General features: G+C 41.4%; 2 protein-coding genes across 5 annotated transcripts in view; both read right to left on the bottom strand.

The window, feature by feature from the left end:
• The window catches only part of LOC108432484 (aspartyl/asparaginyl beta-hydroxylase-like), a 33748-nt gene that overhangs the window by 8897 nt on the left and 660 nt on the right, over nucleotides 1–24191 (bottom strand). The window contains exons 1-5 of one of the 4 annotated variants that reach the window (XM_017706331.2): nucleotides 18097–18477; nucleotides 13614–13766; nucleotides 13401–13445; nucleotides 11412–11480; nucleotides 776–847 (exon numbers count right to left, since the gene is read on the bottom strand). In XM_017706331.2, the coding sequence (XP_017561820.2) occupies nucleotides 776–847; nucleotides 11412–11480; nucleotides 13401–13445; nucleotides 13614–13766; nucleotides 18097–18142 (385 nt within the window). In that variant the 5' untranslated portion in view covers nucleotides 18143–18477. Of the gene's footprint in view, nucleotides 1–775; nucleotides 848–11411; nucleotides 11481–13400; nucleotides 13446–13613; nucleotides 13767–18096; nucleotides 18478–24191 lie in introns of those variants that run through there. The other 3 variants (XM_017706327.2, XM_017706329.2, XM_017706330.2) reach the window with 3 other exon arrangements.
• Nucleotides 1690–3830, bottom strand: LOC108432485 (stress response protein nst1-like). Its single transcript, XM_017706332.2, has one exon. It carries the CDS (start codon nucleotides 3252–3254, stop codon nucleotides 2862–2864), a length of 393 nt encoding a protein of 130 aa, XP_017561821.1. The 5' UTR covers nucleotides 3255–3830; the 3' UTR covers nucleotides 1690–2861.

The raw sequence follows: 24191 nt of genomic DNA, 5'->3' as shown, positions 1-24191 counted from the left end.
CACACCCATCAGTGAAAAATCCACTAACAGAGCAGATGGCACACACATGCCGTCTATAACACATTTATGAACAGTTAATATTTAACTTTTGTTTAGATAAAATAGAACAAATTCTTTGTTTCAGTCTGACTGACACAGCTGGTGTTGAAATCACAAAGGTCAGTAGTGGTAGACGACTTTGCAGTCTAAATAGCACTGGGTATGATTGAAAGAACAAGTCTGCAATGTCTTCTTATGGCAGAAACGTTTGAATAATTATTGCAAAAGCATTCATTTATATGCATTATAGATGCCGAAAACACCAATCGAGCATAACGTCATGACCACCTCCTTGTTTCTACGCTCATTGTCCATTTTATCAGCTCCACTTACTGTATAGCTGCTCCACTTACTGTATAGCTGCACTTTGTAGTTCTACAGTTACAGACTGTAGTGCATCTGTTTCTCTGATACTTTGTTAAAAACAGTAGAACTACAAAGTGCACCTATATAGTAAGTGGAGCTGATAAAGTGGACAGTGAATGTAGAAAGAAGGAGGTGGTCATAATGATGTGATTTGCTGGTGTATGTGCTCTTTTATTGGGCTGGTATGGCATTCAAACAACGAACTGCTGCCTCTCTAGAATAGGAGACCATGCTTCAGATATTTCTCACAATTTATTATTATTGTTATTATTATTATTATTATTATTATTATTATTATTATGGCTCAACTATTAATATGTGCATCACCGGAACTTTAATACCCATGTAGAGAATTTGATGTCACTTTTACCTTCAACAGGTGGTGTGGAGGGCTCTTCTTCAGCAGGTGGACTTGTCACAACGATGGGCTTCTCTTTCAGTCCTGAGGTTTAGTAGGTGCATGTGCAGATACATGAGGCATGGCTGTTATGTAATTATACATGGTTCCCAAATGCAGTGTAAAAGATCATACACGGTCAATAATATAACCACATTCATACAATGAATTCTGCATAACCCAAACTGAAAACATGGACTGACGGTTGGTTTACTTTTGCTCCATATCTTTTTATTCACAACTTTGTAGCAAAGGCGCATATATATATATATATATATATATGTATATATATATATATATATATATATATATATATATATATATATATATATATATATATATATATATATATGCGCACATATGTGATTAATAGGCAGGAAAAACAAGAGAGGACATACAGAAGAGTGTAATATTGTACTCCTTTAACAATAAAAAAAAAAACAAAAAAAACTCTTAAGCATGATAAACATTTAGCTGCATCAGCTGTCAAGTCTTACTAGTTTCTCTGCGCTTTTCCAAATCAGTCGCCAAAACACGATACTGTACGTCACAAGGCAAAGATGACGCCTTTACTGGCAACACAACAAGCCGATCCCTCATAAGGTTTCTGGCCATCATAAAACTGGAATCAGTGAGCATGTCCTAATTTACAAATAGCTCAAAATAAGTCTAAGACTTAAGTAAAACCCATTCAGCTACGTCCTAATATAGCATTCAGCAGAAGCCAAAAAAATAAATAAAAATAAAATAAACTGGACTACGCTGGCATGTAGCACCTTGCCTGTTTTTTCCAACTCGTAAGATCCTTCGAGAGTTGTGTGCAGGTCACTTACCGCACCGAGTAGCTAAACCCGTTTCCCTTATATATCAAACATATGTGCACAGAATGTCTGACCAAATGATCTTTAATGGAACTGAAATATTCAGAACACGTGGCACATGTGCTGCTCTTCACTTAAAGGGGACCCGTTATGCTCTTCTGGTTTTTTTATGCTTTAGTGCAGTTTTTTTTTTCCTTTAGCGCAGGGGTCTTTAATTAAAATCAGTGAGGTCCAGTCAAAGAACATTTCCTCAAGCGAATGTCCAGAACATCACAATGTCGAACCTGCATCATTATTCAGTGCCATATACTGTTTACTGAAGCAGCCGAGTAGGAATATCAACATCTTATACAGTCAAACAACTGAATATCAGATCAAATAAAGTCCAGTTCAGTCAGATTTCAAGAACATTTACTGCCAGTTCTCTCTTTTTAGAGCACGACATGTGAAATAACTTCCCTCTGACTCACTTTCTTCTCTGACTGCGATTGGTCTGAGTCCAACAGGCCTCTAAAGCTACGGTAAAGGCTAGACAAGTTACGCTGATTAAAACAGGACCACCCCATCAAAATTAAATAATTCTCCATATTTTAATCAGTTATAGGTCCAGGTCCACATAGGACAGCGTCTGGGTCTGGACTTGGACCGCAGTCTGCCTATTGGTGACCTGTGTGTTATAGCTTTTCGTGCATGTAAACATCCTACAGTCACAAAGCGGAACCCTCTTTTCTCAGTTGCCTGAAACGCCTTGTTGGAATTCCAGCCCTTTTCCAACTACGTTACATGATGACATCTTGTAACATAGTCCTTACTGCCCGCTTACTGGTGAGCTCAGCGGCTCCTAGAGGAGGAAGAGCGTGTTCAGTGCTGTAGCCGTGTGAAGACGCTGACCGGACTTTCAGGATCCACTCTGGATCAAACTGATACGGCAGAACCAACGCAGCTGGAGAAACGGCCACAGCGGAGTTACAGCTGCTCAGGAGACTGCAGGACAGGGGCGAAACATGATGACGTGGAACGGCTCTGGAGGCTGACCAATCAGAACAAAGTGGGCGAGCTGACCAATCAGAGCACGCCAGGCTCATCAGGAGGTGGGGCTTAGAGACACAGGAGCTCTAACAGAGCGTTTCAGACAGGGTGAATAAAGATGAGCAGAATGAGAAAAATAACGTTTTAGGAACAGATCTACTCTAGTTGACCATGAAATTGAGCATAACAGGTTCCCTTTAGGAGCTTCTTCACTGTTTCTTTTTAGTCTTCTTGGCTTCTTTTCCCTTGCCATCCTTCTCAGCCTTTCTGCCCTCAGCATCAACAGGCTTATCGTGTGGCTTCTTATCCTTCTCAGGCTTTTCCTTCTCCTCATCTTTTTCTATCTTTGCTTTCTCTGCCATTTTCTCCCTCTCCTCCTTCTCCCTCCTGATCCTCTCCATGGCCTTTTCCACATCCGCCTTCTCTATTCTCTCTCCTTCCTCTTTCAGACGAGCCTCAGCCCTGTCCCAGGCCTTGGCCTCCGACTCCTCCCTCATTCGGTCCAAGGCCTTCTCCTCTTCCTCCTTGGCTATGATGTTTCTCACTTCTGCCAGGGCCAGTTTGGCTATCTTCCTGGCCTCTATTCTCTCGTGGATGATCATGAGTTGCTGCTTTAGCGCTTCCCTCAGCTTCAGCCCGGCGTCCTTGGCGTGGGAATGCTCTAGGGAGTGAAAGCACTGGTTGCTGATGTAATCATTGCAGCTGAATTTCAGAAGGCCACGATGCAAGCAATCAAGGCTCAAGCCACAAGGCCATTAGTTTAAATAATAAGAGTTTGGTCAGATCAAAGAAGTTGCAATAAGAAGACCACACGCTCCTTTCTTAGGCATTCTAGTGTGATATTAAGGTCTAAAGGAGAAGTAGGAGGTTATTTCGTTATTTTTAAGGTTAGGAAAACACCATGTTGTATACACACTCAGCAAGCTACCATTCTTTCTTAAAAATGATGGTTCTTCAAGGTTTCTTAAGTTAAAAGTGGTTCTATATAGAACTAAAGTTATTTAGTCATTTTTAGGTAATATAAAACACTGAGCAAGTCACCAAAGATGGTTCGTCAAGGGTTGTTTAGTAAAGACAGTGGTTCTATTCCTAACTGTAACACATGCTTAAATGGTTCTCTGCATGGTAAAAATCATTCTTCAGATTCACAGAATGAGCTATATATGGTTCTATAATAGAATCTTTTTGAAAAGGGTTCTACACAGCACCAAAAAGGGTTCTCCTATAGAAGTTACAACAGAAGAATGCTTTTTGGTTCTATGTAGATCCATATACAGCACATTCTCCGTCAATCTGAAGAACCATTTCACCATGCAGAGAACCATTTAAGCATGCAAAGAGTGTTATAGAACCCGTCTTTACTAAAGAACCTTTGAAGAACCATCATTAAGAGTGTAGGCACTCTACACACTCATCATGCACTTTAGTAGGAAAGTCTACCCTGTGTCTACTATACAGCTCCACTATGCAGGTGTACGGTTACAGACTGCAGTCCGTCTGTTGCTGTACAATGTATCAGCCCCACTGATCACTGGTCAATTTCTGATCACAGAACCACTGCTGACCAGATATTAGAGCCAGAGGCCCATCCTCAGCACAGCAGTCACTGATCCATTGATGATGGGCTGACCATACTGTACATCAATAGATGGACTACAGCAGAGGGTTCTCAACCATTTCCACCCCAAGGCCCACCTGTTTATAACTATAAAGCACAGCAGCCCACAGAAAAACAAAATTTTTTTGGATTGTTTTCCTGAAAACCTCAGAATCAGTGCCCAAAAAACATCAGATCATCCTTTTCAGTTCAATCCCTTAACATCTGTCTGCAGAGCCCCAGTTTCATGCTAGCAGGTTTACTCCAGCAGGTTCAACACTTGTTTTGGTCATAGAGTTTTAAGCTGATCAACATTTCAGTCGTTATATGCGGGTCTCCAATAAATTGGTGATAAATTTGCGATGGGACAACAATATATTTTAAAGAAAAAGAAACCATTAAAGATTTCTTTTGGTTTCTGATGGTTCTGTAATGTGTTTGGTCTTATGATTTAACAGGTTACCACTGATCATGTGTGGTAATGCGTATGGCGACACATACAACCAGTCACTGTTTACATTGGAGACGTATAAATTAGAAGATGTATAGATTATAAATGAGGAGACCAGCCACTGGTTAGAATATGAATGTGACGCTTGTGATGCTCAACTTTCCTATAAGGACTTCGTTTACATGGCACAATAATGCTGTCCTACTGTGTATGCGCTCCACTAGCCTGAAACTGCTGGAGTGAAACCGCAGGAGTATATCCGCTTGATCTGCAGTCAAACTGCTCTCAAAATTTGCAGATGTGTGTGTGTGTTTTTTTTTTTTTTAAATGCATATTGAAAAAAAAAAAATTGTGTGCAGAAATGCCAAAAAGGACAGAAAAGGGGAAAATAGGATAGGTAGTTGTAGATGTAGACTGTGATTTGGAGCCGCAGCCGCAGCCATTTTTTTGATAGAGTGGGGTCCCACCAGCAGTGAGCCGAACAGGACTTCGTTGCGGACAGAGACTTGCAGGTTTCGCCGAACCGATTCAGCTGTTTGTTGCAGACCTTACAGTTCAATAGCAAGGTGGAACCACAACAGAGAAGTTTCTAATCAGGTGAGTGTAGACTCCTCACTCAGTTCTAAGACCATCTAAGACCATGCGCTGCAAGGTCTCAAATTACCACGTGGAAAAGTTACTGGAGAAAATTTGATGCACTTTCTGGCATTCCGTTACATTAATCACAAGAAAAAAAAAAAAAAAAAAAAATCAATAATTTGTGCCTACAAAGCTGAAAACTCAAACCCACCATGCAGTAAAACAAAATCTGTCATAGTTGCAATGTTTTCCCAAATCTCATACCACACTGCAAGCTAGGTTTAAGTGGTAGTACAGAATACCTCTTTTTGTGGACAACTCTCTTGGCTTCTCATCTGGTGTATACAAAAAAAATAAATAAATAAAAACACACCCCATATCAATTTTTTATATTTATATATATATATATATATATATATATATATATATATATATATATATATATATATATATATATATATATATATATATTCTTAGATCTGCCCCCCAATCAGTGTGCTTCGCCAAGCAGGTCCTTTCCTAAAAAGTGAGCAGAGCCAACTTTTTTTAGTCAACATTATCCTCCCATCTTTCAATGCATTCCTTTGATGCGAAGGGCAAACAGTGTGTACTCCACTCATCCATATGTAACACAGGTCCCAGGGTTCCAAAGCAGCCATGTTAACAATATGGCCTTCCCCACATAAAAAGGTGTCCTCTTTGGTCTTGAACGATAAGCACAGAATGAACTACAAAATGACAACAAAGCAGTTAGACTTTCTGAATTTGCCCATTAATTTAGGCCAACGTATCTGGGATTAAGGTACTTGTGTGCTGAGCAATTATGCGTAATTATTTAATACGGCGAAGCATTTAGAGACAGCTTTTAAAACTGCTTTATAGCAGTAAAGGATTCAAGGAGACAAGACACTGGTGACATCCCCCAGTGTTCCAGATACACTCTGGAATATAATTTATCGTTTACAAAATCCACTATATAGGGCTGTTCTTTGTTATTCCTGTATTTTATACTACATATGGAAACAGTCTGTATGAACAACTGCGGTCTCAAAATCAATAGTCAGTCATTCTTAAAGAAAGCAAAATTTTTTGGTTGCAAGGCCCCTTACAGCACATCATTCCGCAAGTAAGGAGCTGAAATAGTAATAGCCGCCTATCATGCATTACATTTACGGCATTTGGCAGACGCTCTTATCCAGAGCGACTTATAATTTGATTATTTTACACAGGTAGGCCAAGCTGGTATTCGGAGTCTAGCCCAAGGACTCTTATTGGTATATTGTCACAGGCTTGTCCTGATGGGGGATTGAACCCCAGTCTACAGTGTAGAAGGCAGCGGTGTTAACCACTACACTAACCAACCACATGTATTAAACTGAATATCCAATATGTTGCGTTTTTCCGATAGTATTCTTTTATTGGCATATAGGAACTCATTGTTGACAGTTACAGAAATCTGGGGTTCAGGATGATAAAGTGCTGCCGCATACTGAACACTGCGACAGCTAAACTGAGGTCAAACTTCCTCTTTATGTGAATGATTTCAGTGCACGTTCCTTTATCTGTCTGAAATATATAATAACACAATACAATATTGGATATAATTGCCGGAAATGCAGTTGTCAGAAGAATGGTGGCTCTCAAAGTAGCCAGCATGTGCTAGTAGTTTTCATTTCTCAGGGCCAGAATGGTAAATCAGAGCAAAGGCCACTATAAACAGGACATGGCAACTTCTCTTATCAACATATTTATCCAGTGTCTCCTTATTTGGTAGTTCAGTTCGTCATCTTTAGTAAAAGTGGCTCAGGAACACATAGCAAAAATAGTACCTTTACAAGTAGACTGCTGAAAGAGCGAGTTACCTGAATCCACGATTATTGCTCGGTGTAGTTTATGTTGTGAAGATGTGTGTTAAATGGTGAAGGCAAATTATCTGGACCACAAAAACAGATGGGCTCGAGAACACATTAACTTTACGGCAAGAAAATGACCAACATACCTAAACCTGATGTGCGATATGGTAAAACGTCAGTAGATTTTTATATATATATATATATATTATATATATATAAATTCCGCAATGACACATAGTAGAGATGGTATGCTAAATAAGGACAGTATATAATATGACTGCACACCCATCAGGTGTAACATTCTGACCACCTCCTTGCTTCTGAGCTCATTGTCCATTTTATCAGCTCCACTTACTGTATAGCTGCACTTTGTAGTTCTACAGTTACAGACTGTAGTCCATCTGTTTCTCTGATACTTTGTTACCCCCTTTTACCCTGTTCTTCAGTGGTCAGGACCCCCATGGACCCTCACAGAGCAGGTACTATTTGGGTGGTGGGTCACTCAGCACTGCAGTAACACTGACATGGTGGTGGTGGTGTGTTAGTGTGTGTTGTGCTGGTCTGAGTGGATCAGACACAGCAGTCCTGCTGGAGTTTTTAAACACCTCAGTGTCACTGCTGGCCTGAGAATAGTCCACCAACCAAAAATATCTAGCCAGCAGCGTCCTGTGACCACTGATGAAGATCTAGAGGATGACCAACACAAACTGTGCAGCAGCAGATGAGCTGTCGCCTCTGACTTTACATCTACAAGGTGAACCAACAAGGTGGGAGTGGACAGTGAGTGGACACAGTGTTTAAAAACTCCAGCACTGCTGTGTCTGATCCACTCAGACCAGCACAACAAACACTGACACACCACCACCACGTCAGTGTTACTGCAGTGCTGAGAATGACCCACCACCCAAATACTACCTGCTCTGTGAGGGTCCATGGGGGTCCTGACCACTGAAGAACAGGGTAAAAGGGGGTAACAAAGTATCAGAGAAACAGATGGACTACAGTCTGTAACTGTAGAGCTACAAAGTGCAGCTATACAGTAAGTGGAGCTGATAAAATGGACAGTGAGCGTAGAAACAAGGAGGTGGTCAATGTTACGCCTGATCGGTGCAAATGACTGTATACTGATTTTCTTTTTTACAAAAAGAACCGCATAAATGCATAAAATCACACAGCCTTGATATTTACACAGGAGATTTACAGCTGAATGTTCCCAGCAACATCTTCTTAAGGGTTCTTAGGTCCTCTGAAGCGACTGCTGGCAAACTCCCCCAACATTTTCCCCCTGGTCGTGTGCTCAGATCAGAATCTCCGAGTCTAGGGAATTAATTCTCCTCCGGTAAAGTGCGTTTGCCGTTAATGCTGAAGGAAACGTGGCTATTGGTTTTGAAGGCCTAAAATCACGCACGTCTTTTGACCCTGAACCCCGTCAGTCTGTGATGTGCCAGCAACGTCCTCCGCTGCCGCCTCGGATTCTTCGTCCTCTAGCGTTTCAAATGGACTCATTACGTCATATAGGAAGGTGAAGAAGCCTTGAAACCAATCAGAGCCCTCTTCTGCTAAAATATCGAGGACTTCCTCAAGGGAGTCAGAGTTTTCTTTGTTGCCATCTTTGCTCAGCCCTACGCAAAATGGGAAAACAAAGAGGAAAAAAAGAGAGGGAGAGAAAAAACAGTGGTAGAGCAAGAAAATGGAGAAAGAAAGGAGTGGAAGTTGTAGGCAAGGTTTAGTAGATAAGGAAACTAGTGCTCTCTAAGAGAAGCTAAAGACAAGGCAGCTTAAAGCAAAGCTGAGTGTGAAAAGGAAGCAGAGGACAGGGACATGCAGAGACATTACTGGGCTTCTAAAATTAGGTCGTTTTACAGGCCTTGACACCCAGCAGGGCTGACGTGAGTGGGCAAAACTGAAGGGCAAAATCCCATACCAAAGTCTCCATACCAAACCAAGATTCACACGGCAGCCGTTTCACTCATCATGTCACGCACTGGGCGGGAACGGGGTGATTAGTCAGCAGCTGCAGGAAAGTGGAGCACGAATTTGACGCAGCGCATTTTGAAAGCACTGAAAAGACACTTTGTCTTCGCTGCTGATAGACTAATTACTCTATTCAAACACTAAAGCTGTGACGGATCTGTTTGTTTTAAGGCGCTAGACAGTTAGTAATAAAGGTTCTTTTCAGGTACATTTTCCATGCATTAAGGTACTCTCAAGGAACCCTCGAGGTTCTACAATGGTTTTAAGGTCTGATTGTGAAGCTTAAATCAGTTTCTCCAGGTGAAAAGTTGGTATTTGTACCTTTTCATAACCGAATGTTTTTAAAACAGAGCAGTAGAATAAAAGCCTGGAGGCGAGGCGGGGCGTGGGAGTCAGTACAGCTTAGAACACATCATTTCAGTGGATTAGGGTTCAGTTATGCTCCCTGACTAAAGGTGCTGAGATGGAGCCTTGAGGGTCCCACCCCAGACACCAGAGGGGAACCGCCCCAGTGGCAGTCTAGCACCTTTATTTCTGAGAATGTATGTTTGTCTGAATTACAAAATTCCAAAGTGATTTTGAGGGCATCATGGGGCTAAATCATTTGGTGAAAAATGTTGCAATTTTTATGACCATTAATTTTCTATAAATTATAAATATAAAGCTTGCACACTGAGTGCATCAGACCACCAGTTAGTTGAGACAGTTGTGATGTCCTATATACAGAACATGGGTGTTTTGTTGCTTCTAGTTGGGCTTGTATACAGGCAGCTTACAAGCTGTGTCACCCTCCCCCCTGATTTGCATCTCTTTTTCTCGTTTTTCAGTTTGACATCATTTAAAAATACCCGTTTCTTTTACAATGTATGTAAATTTCATGATGAATGGCCTAAAAGAAACGGCCCAAAATGACTTGGAAAGGTGTCTGGTTCCATTGACTTCCAGTAAAGTAAAGTAGGTTTTTTCTGTCTAAAAGTTACTATTTTGGAGATATGAGATTTTTCCCCTGACATTTCTAGTGAACACTAAATCTCTACATATGCTGAGCGTGTACCAACACACACAGAGTCTCTCATTCTGAAGAAAAGGACCGATCAGTAGCTGAAGTGAATGGCGGCCGCTGAGCCACTGAACACAGAACTTTTGACTGTCTCGACTCTCTGGAGACAAGGAACAGCTCCGTACAGCTAAAAACAAACACCTCAACACATTTGCAGTCTGCAAAAGCACCAAACTACAGGAAACTGCATTCAAAGAAGGCCTTACAGTTTCTTTTTTCCTTTATTAGTCCCACAATGGGGAAATTTCACCTCCGCTTTTAACCCATCCGTGCAGTGAAACACCACATACACACTAGTTAGCACACACACACACACACACACACACACACACACACACACACACACACACACACACACACACACACACACACTAGGGGGCAGTGAGCACACTTGCCCGGAGCGGTGGGCAGCCCTATCCACAGCACCCGGGGAGCAATTGGGGGTTAGGTGTCTTGCTTAAGGACTCTGGGGATCAAACCGGCGACCTTCCGGTCACAAGGCTGGTTCCCTAACCTCCAGCCCAAGACTGCCCCAATAGGTTGTTTAAGCCTACCCACCCCCCCACCCCCCGATCCTCATCCCCTGCTCTTTAAGCATTTTTATTGTTGTGTATGGCTACAAATAAGAAGCCATTTCAAGCTTTTTGTCCAGCTGATGGCGTTTTGCGTATGTGACTGACGCATGTCGCCGAGTGTCCGAATTCATTTACTGATCATTACACTTTAACTGCTGTTTAGTAAACAATAGAGTTTGCCCCTGTATCACCAATAAAGGAGCTGGAATCCATTTCAGTGACTGTGTGTATGATGTAATAAGCAGAACGGCTGCCGCGTGAATAAAGGGAGCAGGTTGTATCGCTGAGTATTCGTAAAAATCATATAACGATCTTTATTGTCCTATAAAGGAGTAAAGAAAATGGTCTAGAACATTCTCTCCTACAACAACGAAACTTTTCATGCTAAACCTCCCTCTTTCCACATTGATCCCTGTGCCTCCAGTCTGAAACACATTCTGTAAAAGCATGCTGAACACACTCCTTCACACCTCACGTCATTTCTTAGGCTCGTGGTTGGAGGCTTGTGGCTTTAAACACAGTAATGATTACACACACTGAAAACCCTGCAGTCCCATGCACATGCACTCCTCCGCTTTCCTTCGCCATTGTTTCGAGGAACAAAAGTGAACCAGTCAGTCATGCAGCAAAAACCCAAATCTAACAATCAGAGAAAGTTTAGTGCACTTGCCTAGGAGTACTTTGGCATCCTCCACGTCAAAGTCGCCGTCGCCGTCAGCATCGTAGGACACAAGTTTACCTGGAAAACCAACAGTAATTTAATTCTGTAATTCAGACAGCAACTTGACTGAGTCTAGAAAGCAAGTATGAAAAGATGAGGATGAATGATTTTAGCTGTTAGAACACAACATATTTACTGACGTGTTAAATAAATGAAAAATTATGCTCGGGTACTTGTGGATTATACTTCAGGATTTTGTTGCTCATTATTATGAACTCTATTATTGTGGCACTTGTTTTTGCTGATGGAGTATTTTCTTTGAGATGGACCGTCTTATTCAGTTCAGCTGAACTAAAAGTTTGCTTTGTGCATCATGTATACATGGTCACAGTCATGCTAATTACTGGACAGTAACGTTCATGAATAGCACTGAATAGTAGGGGTGGGAATCTTTAGGCACCTCACGATTCGATTCAGAGGCTGCCATGCGATTATAAAACGATTATCGATAAATTTCTTTTCTATACAGGATTTCTATTTTCTCACTGTCTGAGGACTTGGAGCTTTTAAAGCAAAGTATCTGTAATGATCTATAATGAATATACATCCAATTTCCTGGAAGGCTCTCATTCACTGCTCTTCTTTGGAGCACATGAAACGCTGCTGCCACTCATCTGTGATCAAATGCGCAGTTACGGTGAAATAAGAGCCTGTGGTAATGGACGCGCATGCAGCACGGCACGGCTGTCCTACCAGTTTAATTAAGTGATTTCATAACTTCAGTTTTGGTCTCGTTGTAGAGGTGGGGGTGGGGGATCATTGCGTCAGTAAAATATCTTTGAGACGGGAAAAGCGAAAGCCTTGGTTTCTCAACGACTGAATTGGTGTGTAGACTGCAGGTCATATAACGCAGTCTAGCCCAACGAGTAGCTACGAAAAGGCAGGTTTAAAAGGTTTAAGATGAACACGAAACAAATGGACTTCATTCATAAGCACCTTGGTTTCCTAGAACTTTTAATTTGCAATGAGAGACTGTCAATCACTAAAAAGTTGCAAAGATGAAATCAGCTTCTCTTTCGAATTTCCCGATCCACCTTAAATGGTGCCGTATTTACATTCTGGCGCCTCAGGCAAAATTTAAGGTGGTAGGGGATCATTCAAACAAGAAGCTGGAGAACAGTCGTAAAAACAGTCGAACAATGAGACATTTTACAAGAAGCTGATCTACTTTTTAGGAAAAGTTGCGAGATGTGAGGAAAGCGGCTACTGCTGAGCTGAAGCTTAAAGCAGAGCAGAGTGAATCTGGGTTTTCATTCATATTGTTTAGCCTGCATTAGGACAGCAGCACATACTGGGCGTTAAATGTTGTGGCTCCCAAGGTGCTTTGACTTTGTTGAAAGGACTAAATGGCTCTTCTGAACCATTTGGGTTGTGACTCCTGACCCAACCTGGCTTTAATGCAGAGCTGGTCAGATTTCTCACTCATCCAGTATTGTTTGTGCCTCCAGACTGTCCGGGCTCAGCACTTCCAAACTTCCAAGCTCCACCTTTTGCACTCCGTCAACACGGTTGTAAATTAAAATTTAGAATTTTTTTTTTTTTGGACATTTGTGAGTCAATTCAGAATTGTTCACGTCCGCATTGCAATGCATCCAAGAATGGATTTTCCCCCACCCCTACTGGGCAGTCACTGTAGCTAAAACCAAATCCATAAATCATTGGAGTTCAGTAGATAAATAAATGACTGTCATTGAGACATAAATAATACAGCTATTAAACGCTGCATTTGTTATCCTTGGGCAATGAAACTAGAAAAGTCTCTGGTTCAATTTTTATTCAATGGATAGAATTTTAGTACCGCATCATTTAGCTACTTACACACTACATTAATAGGGGATGAGGTTTAGGGCGACCGAGTTTACCGACACACAGTGAGTCATTTGATAAAGGAAATGAAGTGAATGACAGTGAGCTCAATCGTCGGGTATGATCTCATACCTTGTAACACCTCTGAAAGATTATAACGCAAGTCCTTTGCCTTGGCTGCATGCAGAATTAAGAGCAGACAAGGAAGAAAACACAGATGAACGTATTTATAGAGAAGTAAGCTTCCATCTAACAGCAGCTCAGCTGGATGAAAACACACCGCAGCAGATATTTATCCACACGTTAGCCCTGGTCCTACGCTGCGACAGCATCAGACGCGCTCACCAATGACGCCTTGATAGTCGACCAGGTCAAAGTAGACCACGGCTACAGACGTCCACACTCCCAGAAGCGCCAGCACCATGAACCAGGTGAAGAAGGAGGTTCCTCCTGCTCCGTTGGACTTCTTCCCATTCTTACTCGCCTGCTGTTTCGCCTCTGAACAGAAAAGAAACACGCAATGAAAATCAAAGCAATCAAGCAGTGTTATACATTCTTTAAAACTGCGGTTCTTTGAGGGTTTTTATAGTTAAGAAAATGTTTCTACGCCGGTCAGGCATAACATCACGACCACGCTCACTGTCCATTTGATCAGCTCCACTTACTGTATAGCTGCACTTTGTAGTTCTACAGTTACAGACTGTAGTCCATCTGTTTCTCTGATACTTTGTTACCCCCTTTTACCCTGTTCTTCAGTGGTCAGGACCCCCATGGACCCTCACAGAGCAGGTACTATTTGGGTGGTGGGTCATTCTCAGCACTGCAGTAACACTGACAGGGTGGTGGTGGTGGTGGTGGTGGTGGTATGTTAGTGTGTGTTGCGCTGGTCTGAGTGGATCAGACACAGCAGAGCTACTGGAGTTTTTGATCACCTCAGTGTTGCTGCTGGACTGAGAATAGTCCACCAACCAAAAATATCCAGCCAGCAGTGTCCTGTGACCACTGATGAAGGACTAGAGGATGACCAACACAAACTGTGCAGCAGCAGATGAGCTGTCGCCTCTGACTTTACATCTACAAGGTGGACCGACAAGGTAGGAGGGTCTAATAGAGTGGACAGTGAGTGGACGCAGTGTTTAAAAACTCCAGCAGCACTGCTGTGTCTGATCAACTCAACGTTACGCCTGATCAGTGTATATGAACTCTTTGCATGATGAACAAGCTCCTTCGATTGAAGGAAAACTGGCTGTACAGGGTTCTATAGCATCAAAAAAGGTGCTTCTAGCATTACAATGTCAAGCTTATTACAATAGAAGAACCCTTTCCAAAAAGCTTCTATGTAGACCCGTCTACAGCACATTCTCCATCAATCTGACAAGTCTTTCACGATGCAAAGATCACTAATCATGCAGAGGGTTTTTTGAGTGTTTTCTTTACTAAAGAACCATAAAATTAAGTCTATAGGAGCCAGAATCAGTAAAAAGGCATGTTAGAGCAACGTGAGTAGCAAAGACATGCAGTGGACTAGATAGAGTAGCTCAACCTTTAGGGTTTCATTATCAGTATCATCTTGTAACTTGATATTATTTCTCACTCCAAAGTGAAACAGGTTCATTTCCATCAAAATACTGTAGAAAAGCTTCAGACCAACTTTGATACCAAATTTCTGCCAGGAAGGTGATGCTGGTTTGGATATGAAGCCACGGCAGCACCTCGCCGCCTTTGGAAAAAGGCAGATGCTCCACATTTTTCTCATGTTTGTCATTTCATGACATTGAAAAACAAATTACGAAGCCCTCACTGGAATGTGTCCAGGCAGAGAGTAAACATAACGCACTGCACACCTGGAATTAATATGAATTATGTAATCAGATGTAACAGTAAAGCAAAAACGACAGCAGTAACAGAAATCACAGCCTTTGTAGCGCCAGATCACAGAAAACAGAATTTTCTGTGTTTTTACTAAAAGTAGGAGTTCAATGTGGTACACACAGAATAGCTCTTCAAGGGTTCTTTAGTAAAGAAAATGGTTCTAAATGGACCCATGAACTGTACAGAACCATCTACAGCACATTCTCCATCAATCTGAAGAACCCTTTCATGGTGCAAAGAACTCTTTAGTATACATGGTTCTACACAACTATTTTCATGCTAAAGAACCCTTGAAGAACCATCTCTTTTTTTAATAAGTGTATGTAAAGACTTTGTAGGTTAAAGTTCGAAAACCAACCATTGCCTGCCCTGCTCATGTATACTGAAGCCTGAACTGCTTTAGGAAAGAAGTCCAATACAGGGCAGCCAATCAGAACAGGGTTCATTTACATATTTATAACAGTCTTAATGCACAGCGACAAAAACGGCACGTTTAATTCTAAGAAGAAAAAAAGGGGACGGACCGTATTTGTGTAAAGTAGTCGGACTGGTTTTGATGTATAAAATTACACCAACATTGTTGGTGTAATTTTATACACCTTTTATAATTATAAATTTATAATCCACAGGGAGGAGGAAGAGAAGGGGGAGGTGAAGAAGAAGAAGATGGAGGAGGAGAAGAAGGAGGAGGAGAAAAGGTAGGAGAAGGAAAAGGAGAATGACAAGGAGGAGAAGGAGTAGGAGGAGATGAAGGAGAAAAGGAAGGAGAAGGAGAAGAAGGGGGGAAGGAGGAGAAAAGGAAGGAGAAGGAAAGGGAAAATGACAAGAAGGAAGAGGAAGAGGAGGGGGAGGAGCAGGAGAAGAGCAGAAGATATTCTCCCTGAAATAAAGAGACACTGTTTTTGAGTTTCCAGGCAACACTAGACGTTCTGAACGCCTGCAGATCCGACAATCTGGACGGCACAGATTCTCATCACCAGAGAACGTTCCAGATACACGGTTTTCAGGGACTTCAGTGTCTTTTCAACACTGACAGAAAGGGCGTTTCCTTATACTTTTAAAAAAGGATGGTTCTTTAGTAAAGACCGTGGTTCTGTATAAACCCATGACCACTCAAAGCCACTGGCATGATTAAAGTTCTTTGCCTGGTGAAAGTGTTCAGGTTGATGTAGAGCGCATTGTTCATGGTTCTATACAGAACCTATTTGAAAGGGCTGACAATGTTACAATGCCAAGCTACACTCTTAAAATTTCTGGTTCTATGTAGAACCATGGATACTCAAGAAACCCTTTGCATGATTAAAGGGTTATTTACATCATTAACTTGTCCTTTTTATTTTTTAAATGGATGGAAAACATGCTGTAGTTGATTTTATATAGAACCTTTTTAAACAGGGTTCTGGTATAGCACCAAAAAGGGTTCTATTGGTCAATCTTAACAACAGAAGAACCCTTTTCAGTGCTATACAGAACAATATTTCTATATAGAACCATCCACAGCACGTTTCCCATCAATCTGAAGAACGCCTTCACAAAGCAAAGGGTTCTCCAAGTGTTCATAGTTCTATATAGAACCATTTGCTTTACTAAAGAACCATTTTTCTTCAAAAAGATTCTAAATACAACACATTATCCATCAGTCTGAAGAACAGTTCACCATGCAAAGAACCCTTTAATCATTCATGTAGTTTTGGTTCTGAAGAACCACTGTCTTTACTAAAGAACCCTTGAAGAACCATCTTTTTAAGAGTGAACTATGTCTCAAAGCAGGATCTCCACGTTTGGATTGGGCAAAAACCTGAAAGTGTCCAAATTCGCTGCTATTTTCTGTGTAACGATGGTAACCAGGCGGCTCAAACATCTAACAGGTTATTCTGGGTTCCGCTGACCCTCGTCCTAGAGCCACGGTATAAATACAGAGAGAAAGAACAGGTGTCCCGTCCGTTGTGTTCTCCGCTAGGTCAAATATCGCACACAAATGTCAGTTCTCCATCTGCGGGAACGTTTGCCATGCCGTAAAGAAGGAATTCTTTACATCCCTGTTTTTCCTGTTTATCTGAAGCTTCTGAAAACCTTCTGAAGTTTAACAAATGAAGAATATCAGTTCTGAAGTTTTACAATGGAGCGTCCAGCTTTTCTGTGTCTCTATCAAGTGGACTAAACTATGAACTTGACAGTCCCGCTTCACATGACTTGTCTAATAACTGTGTAGTTACATGTGAACAACATGCAATGACAATATCTACTAATGATTTAGTCAACGTTACAGAGGGATGACAGAAGTGCAGCTTATGTAATTACACAAGTGTATCTTAATAATTAACAGCCTATTCTTGCAATAATAATATACAAGGGTAATAACAGATGTAATTACACTGTAATTACATTGTAAAAAGTTTTCCCCAGCGATAAAGGTTTGTAATAACAGATATTAAGACATTATTTTCACTGTATCTGCCAGCTTTCCTCACATTTGGCTGGCATTTATGTTGCTATTGCTGTGACACTGTGACCAGTTTCAGCTTTAAACCAGTCTGTAATGAGACAGAACAGGAGAGGACACCTTATATTAAAATATAACATCTAAGTAATGTGTTGCATTTCCCCCAAAGCAGCGTCTATATTACCACTGCATTATTACACAGTAACTACATATCTACAGAGGGCCTGTCCACTTATTACAGTGCAACTTTAACACTGCACAACATAAAACTGAAGTTAATACATGTGTAATTACATAGGCTGCACCTCTGTAATCCATCTAACGAGCTAAATCAGTAGTTACCGTGTTGCATGTTATTCATGTGTAACTACACAGTTATAAGAGTCACTTAATATAAAGTGGGACCAACCTGACCGACAAATCAGCCCTAGTTGGGGGGAAAAAACCTGAAATCACACAAAGGCAGTTCATCCCTCATCTTAAAGGCTGTTCCTCAGAGCAGAGCTTCTCTACCTGCTTCTTCATCCACCGCCTTCAGCTCGACCTTCGGCTCCCCCATCCCTCCAGACTGCGGGGAAATAAGAGTGCGTCCCAGCCGCTCCTGTCCCAAACCCTCACACGGCTGCAGCTGCCCTGCGTTTTTGTTCCGAGTGTATTCAGCCGGAACCCGATATGGAACCTGGCCGGCCCTTGTGGAGTATTTTTAGAACTGTCGGCGCTCGACAAGCCAGTAAAATCTCAAGCACTCATAGAAAGGGTAGGAGCTCCATTCCAATCCGCTGTTCTTACCGCCCAATTATTAAGAGCCGGGACAGAAAGTAAAAATAACCTCGGTTAACAATAGAGGGAACAGAGGACGCAGCGAGAGCCAACCGCTGATCTGCTCTGATCAGCGCAGCTTTATATGTAGATGCACAGTTTAAGTGATGATGCCAGTCCTGAGGGACACACGCTCTGGGAAACCCTCTCTTAAAGGACCCCACGTCCTACAGTCCTACAGTCGAGTAGTTTCACGTACCAAAAATGGTCATGAATCATTTCTACCCTGTGGAACTAAACAGGCCGTTTTTGTTACTGTGCCTTTAAGGCTGATGTGAGATAAATGGGCTATTCTGATTGGCTGGCCTGTATCATGCCTCAGAGCTGAAACCAGAGAACTTGTAGAGGAGAATTTCCGCTCCGTAAGGTCTTCTGGGTTTCCTCAACACTAGAGGGCGCTCCCGGGCGAGTCCAAAATGATGGCATTTGAGCAAAATCATAGTTTATAAACACTTAAACTTTTTTAATGTAAAAGAATTCTTTAATTTCCTGAACAATGATTACAATAAAACACTAACACTGCTGTTATAATTTAAGAGCTTTTAAAGTCGAGTTATTGGAGTTTAAAACGGCGCTTCATGTACATTCATGACGTTAGAGAGTGTGAAAAGCTAATGAGCTGCTCCGCTCGCCAACCAATCAGCTCTCAGGAGCAGTAATGCTAACCAATCAGTGCTCAGGAGCAGTAAAGCCCACCCTCTGTTTAGGGGGGATTTTTTACAATATAGGCCCTTTAACATTTACCTGCCACAGCCCCCTTTATACCAAACGCAGTCCGCCAAGATGTGTTTGGCATCTGAAATATGTTTCTATATAAAACCCATTTTCTTTACTAAAATAACCTTTAAAGAATCCCCCAATCTTTAGCCTCATAGCTGTTTACTCTTAATGTGAAACAGGCCTGTGCCACTCAAGATGTTACTTTCTAACCCCCTTGTTTTATTTACCTGCCTTTCAAAACGGCCATTAAGTTCAAGAGATTTTGGTTGTGTATATAAGAACCATCTACAGCACATTCTCCAGCAGTCTGAAGAACCCTTTCACGATGAAAAGAACCCAGAGGGTTCGTGGTTCATATAGAACCATCTTTTTTTTCTCCCCTCACTTAAATGTGATTACCTCAGAAAACGATCTACCAGCTCCTGAGGCTGCGTTCACATTACCAGGCTAAAGTGACATGAATCCGGTTTTTTCCCCCTAATGTGACTCTGATCTGGTGTTTTCAGGGCTGTGTGGACACAAATATGATCTTTTCAAATCCAACCTGAGCCACTGTCATATGTGGTCGTAGATCGGATACGTATCCGATTTGTGGCCTTAACGTGACGCTCAGATCGGAATTCGTGTGCCTTTTTTCCACTGCGTGTGCAGCATCATTCAGCATTACCATGGCAACAGCACTGAACTGAAGTTAAAGCCTGTAAACGGTGGAAAAGCAGCTCCTCTCACCTTTTTCTCCTTCGTCTGGCTCTAATAATGAAGCTGAGAGCTGATCAGAGTTAATGATCTTCTCAGCGAAGCTCGTTCTGCTCGTTACTTTCTGCTGATGATGCAGTGATTCAGTCACGTGACGTTACTGAGCAGGATGAGCTCATGAGGGTCATTACAGGCCGGTTCATCACATTAATGAGAGATTTTAGTCACTTAACTAAACAAGAGTGAACCATCGTGTCAGAGATCTGTACCGGGACAGATCTGCACTGGAATTTTTGGCGTGATCACGGACGCCTCAGGGAAACTTAAATACTTGATCAAAACACTTCACTCCTTGGGCATGAGCAGGCAGGTTCTCTAAAACAGCACTGGGGGCAGGATGGGGAGCGAGCTACTGTAGCCCGATTGCATTTGCGTATTTACAAAACAAGGGAAAAAGGACAGACGCCCCAACCTTTAGGGGGCGGAGAGCACCCCCAAATATCCAAAATACAACAAAAGATCCTAATCTATAGGGAACACCTTTAGTATAGGAACCACAGAGCCCGTCTACACCATTCAGGTTTGTTCAGCTTTGTGTGTATAGAGTACAAACCACTGACACAGTGATACAGCGCTGCAGGCCTGCTTACACACAGTGTCCCATCACTTTACTCTGAAGGCCACCACTCTTCACAGGCTCTCCAAAGACCCGACTGAGGCCGAGTAACAGTTTGACGGCTCATGCATTCATTCACTCCCCCCCAAATCAAGGATTTTCACCCTGTAACAGTCATTTATCTTTACAATAGACGATTACAGAACCACATTAGAGAGGCGACAGGACTGCATTGCGATGAACTATTTAACCGTTTAAAGGCCGCAAAACTGTCTGACCTTCCTGTGAAACTTTCCCCATTCGCCATATGTTTAAACACTGATCTCCTGCGGAGCAGACACACCTCCACAGCTACACAGACTCAACCTGACTGCGACTCCACAAACAGCCAAACGGCCTCGATTGTTTTACCTAGCACCCTCCCCCTCCGGGGTTTCACAAACAGCACCTACGGAGCCGTGAAGCTGTGAAAACGGCTGTGTCCCAAATGTACATGCAAGGGGCAAGAGAGGAAACCGCCACAGCTGCATCACGTCCGTCTCCCTATCGTTCAGTGCTTTAGTTTATATGAATATCTGCCTCGACCCGTGACACACAAACACATCCAAATAGCTCACATTCCACGTTAATTGTACTCGGCTGGTTACAGCAAATGACCCCAAATCATAATTAACTCGTAATTTAGCCCATGGTGACAAACTCCTCCCTTATATATTGCAAGCCATAAACAAAATGAAGCGCCCTCCCTAACAACTAAAATTATATATATATATAAAAATCTCACACACACCTATCCGTCTGCATATATCACTCTGAGATCAAAACCTCATATGTCCACATGGTGACTTTACAGGAGAAGGAAAAAAAAAAAAAAAAAAAAAAACACAACATACTTTACTTGTATTGTAAGTCAATGGAACCAGACGTCTCTCCAAGTCATTTTGGGCCGTTTCTTTTGGGCTATTCATCATGAAATTAACACACAATATAAAGGATAAGACATTTTCACATTATGTCAAAAACATACATATACATACACATTATATATATATATGCTGCTGTCAGAACAAAACATTGTATCTCCATTTTTGACAATTTTCAGTTTGACATCATTTGAAAATACCTGTTGTCTTTTATATTGTGTGTAAATTTCATAATGAATGGACCAAAAGAAATGACTTGAGAAGATGCCTGGTTCCACTGACTTACATTAAAAGTAAAGCATGTTTTTTTCCTTCTCCTGTGTGTCAGGAAAAAAATTATATATATATATATATATATATATATATATATATATATATATATATATATATATATATATATATATATATATATATATATATTTTATTTGTGTACAATATATATATATATAAAAATCAACATCAGTGCTTTAATAAACTCAATAAATGCATATTTTCTTCCTCCACAAATAAGATACTAAAAGCAGTACACAGTGCATGAAGTTTCCCCGCATACTGCAGTGTAATGGAAATATTCCTTTGTATTATAGATTATATCAAAGTGAATGCATGGACATGTGTGTTACATGTTACTGGCGTACAAACAGCCCCATCATTAATATAAAGACCAAAAAAACACACGACAAATCAGCATAAAGCATTCCACAAAACATCAACATGCAGCATTATTTTACAAAAACCTCTTTTAATCCTCTACAGACGCTCAGGCAGAGGAGAAACACAGCAAGCGCTTTTCTTTTACCCCACTCCGGCCTTCAGCGGGTTACTCTCTGAGGCTGAAAGGAAAAAGCCTGAAAAGGGTAATTACAGTGTGAAAACTGAGGAAAGCATAACGGGGTTATTACACGGAATAAAACGAGGCACGTTTCTATCAGAGGTGGGCGATTTGGCTAAACGTCACAGCAGGACACTTCAGGAAGGTTTTATGATGCACAACAGAACAAGATCTTTATTTTTTCTGATGTCTTCCAAGCCATATTAAATAAGACGGTTCTTCAAGGGTTCTTAAATAGCTCTTTGCCTGGTAAGAGTTCTTCAGACTGATGGAGTTGGAACGTGTTATATAGTTCTATATATAACCCTTTTGAACAGGGTTCTGCATAGCACCAAAAAGGGTTCTGCTATTGTGATGATGCCAAGCTTGTAACCATTTTTGGTGCTATGTAGAACCACGCACAACACATTCTCCATCAATCCAAAGAACCATTTCACCATACAGAGAACCATTTGAGCACGCAAAGGGTTCTTTGAGTGTTTGTGGTTCTATAGGACCATTGACTTTACTAAAGAACCAGTGTAGAACAGACAAAGTACACCCACATTTTAAAAATACCATCAAAAGATATGAACTCAGTGACTTTTGCAACATTTCACACACTGAGCTGCTCTAAATCTAAATCAGCCCAGCATTAAACAGTCTAACGATGCTCTCTGTGGTCAGACATGCGGTTTGGGACGGCTGGCTGTATCCATGATATGCTCAGTAAAGCATACTGTGATATAATTCATCATGAAAAGGAGGAATAATCTCATATTTCCCAGCCCATTTGTATGCATCACAGAGACAAGCTGCAGAGCACATTGCTGCTGTCAGGGGAAAACCTTGCATGTCCATGTTTGTCGTTTTTCAGTTTTTTGACATAATTTGAAAACATCTGATGTTCTTTACATTGTGTGTTAATATGATGATGAATGGACCAAAAGAAACAGCCCAACATGACCTGGCAAGACATCTGGTTCCACTGACTTACAGTAAAAGTAAAGCAGGTTTTGGCTTCTCCTGTAAAGTCACTATTTTAGAGAAACAAGGTTTTCATCTGACAGCGGCGACATGACATGATGAACTGTTTAAAAAAAACATCTGTAAGTGAAAGCAAAGCATAGAATCCCTCGTGTTTTCACTCCCAGTCAACGCTGCTGTGTAGTAACTCCAAACACATTTGCTGTTGGGTGTGGCTACGGCCGCTCGGGCTGATCTGAAGCGCAGATAGAACCAGCCTATGCAAAAAACTTTGTTTGCTGGCCCGTGTGTGTCCGTATAACAGAACACTGCACCTTCTGAACTGGACTACAGGCTACACTGAACTGCAGGCCCACCACTGTTCACCAGATGGAGACGGTTTGGTTCACTGGCCCTTCTAGACTAAAGATAATGGTTCCATGTAGAACCATGAACACTCAGAGTTAATCAGCCCACTAAATAATACATTGAGGAGAGAAATTAAGTTTCGCAACCTCAATATATTAACTTGTGGCCCTAATATAGTAATTCCTGGCCTCAATATAATATTTTGTGGCTTCAACATATTAATGTGTGGCCTCAAAATAGTCATTTGTGGCCTTAATATATAAATGTTGGCCTTGATATATTAATTTGTGGCCTCAATGTAGTTTAACTGAACTTTTTTTTGAAAATGGTTCCAAAAAGTACCAAAAAGGGTTCTTCTATTGTTACAAGCATGTCAGTAGAACCCCCTTTGGTGCAAAAAAGGGTTCTAAGCAAAACCAATGTCTTTACTAAAGAGCCCTTGAAGAACAATCTTTGCTGGGTGTTGGTTATAAATAAACAAACAAACAAATAAGTAAGCAAACAAATAAACCAGCTACTTGAATTAAATGTGCATTGAACTAAATACTGGAAAGAGCCACGTATAGCCCCGCCCACATTTAGGACACGTGGGCATTTAAGAAAAATGCGCTGAAGTCTTAAAACCCGAAACAATCGAAAGAAAGTCGTCCGAAACAAATAGAAAGAGAAAACTATCTGCACCCTCTTG

The sequence above is a fragment of the Pygocentrus nattereri genome, chromosome 17 (genome assembly GCF_015220715.1).
Source record: "Pygocentrus nattereri isolate fPygNat1 chromosome 17, fPygNat1.pri, whole genome shotgun sequence".
Classification (NCBI taxonomy): domain Eukaryota; kingdom Metazoa; phylum Chordata; class Actinopteri; order Characiformes; family Serrasalmidae; genus Pygocentrus; species Pygocentrus nattereri.
This window is presented reverse-complemented; position numbering and strand designations above follow the sequence as displayed.

Coding starts and splice junctions, on each gene's coding strand:
- LOC108432485 (XM_017706332.2), bottom strand. CDS start 3,254: ATGATCATCCACGAGAGAATAGAGGCCAGGAAGATAGCCAAACTGGCC.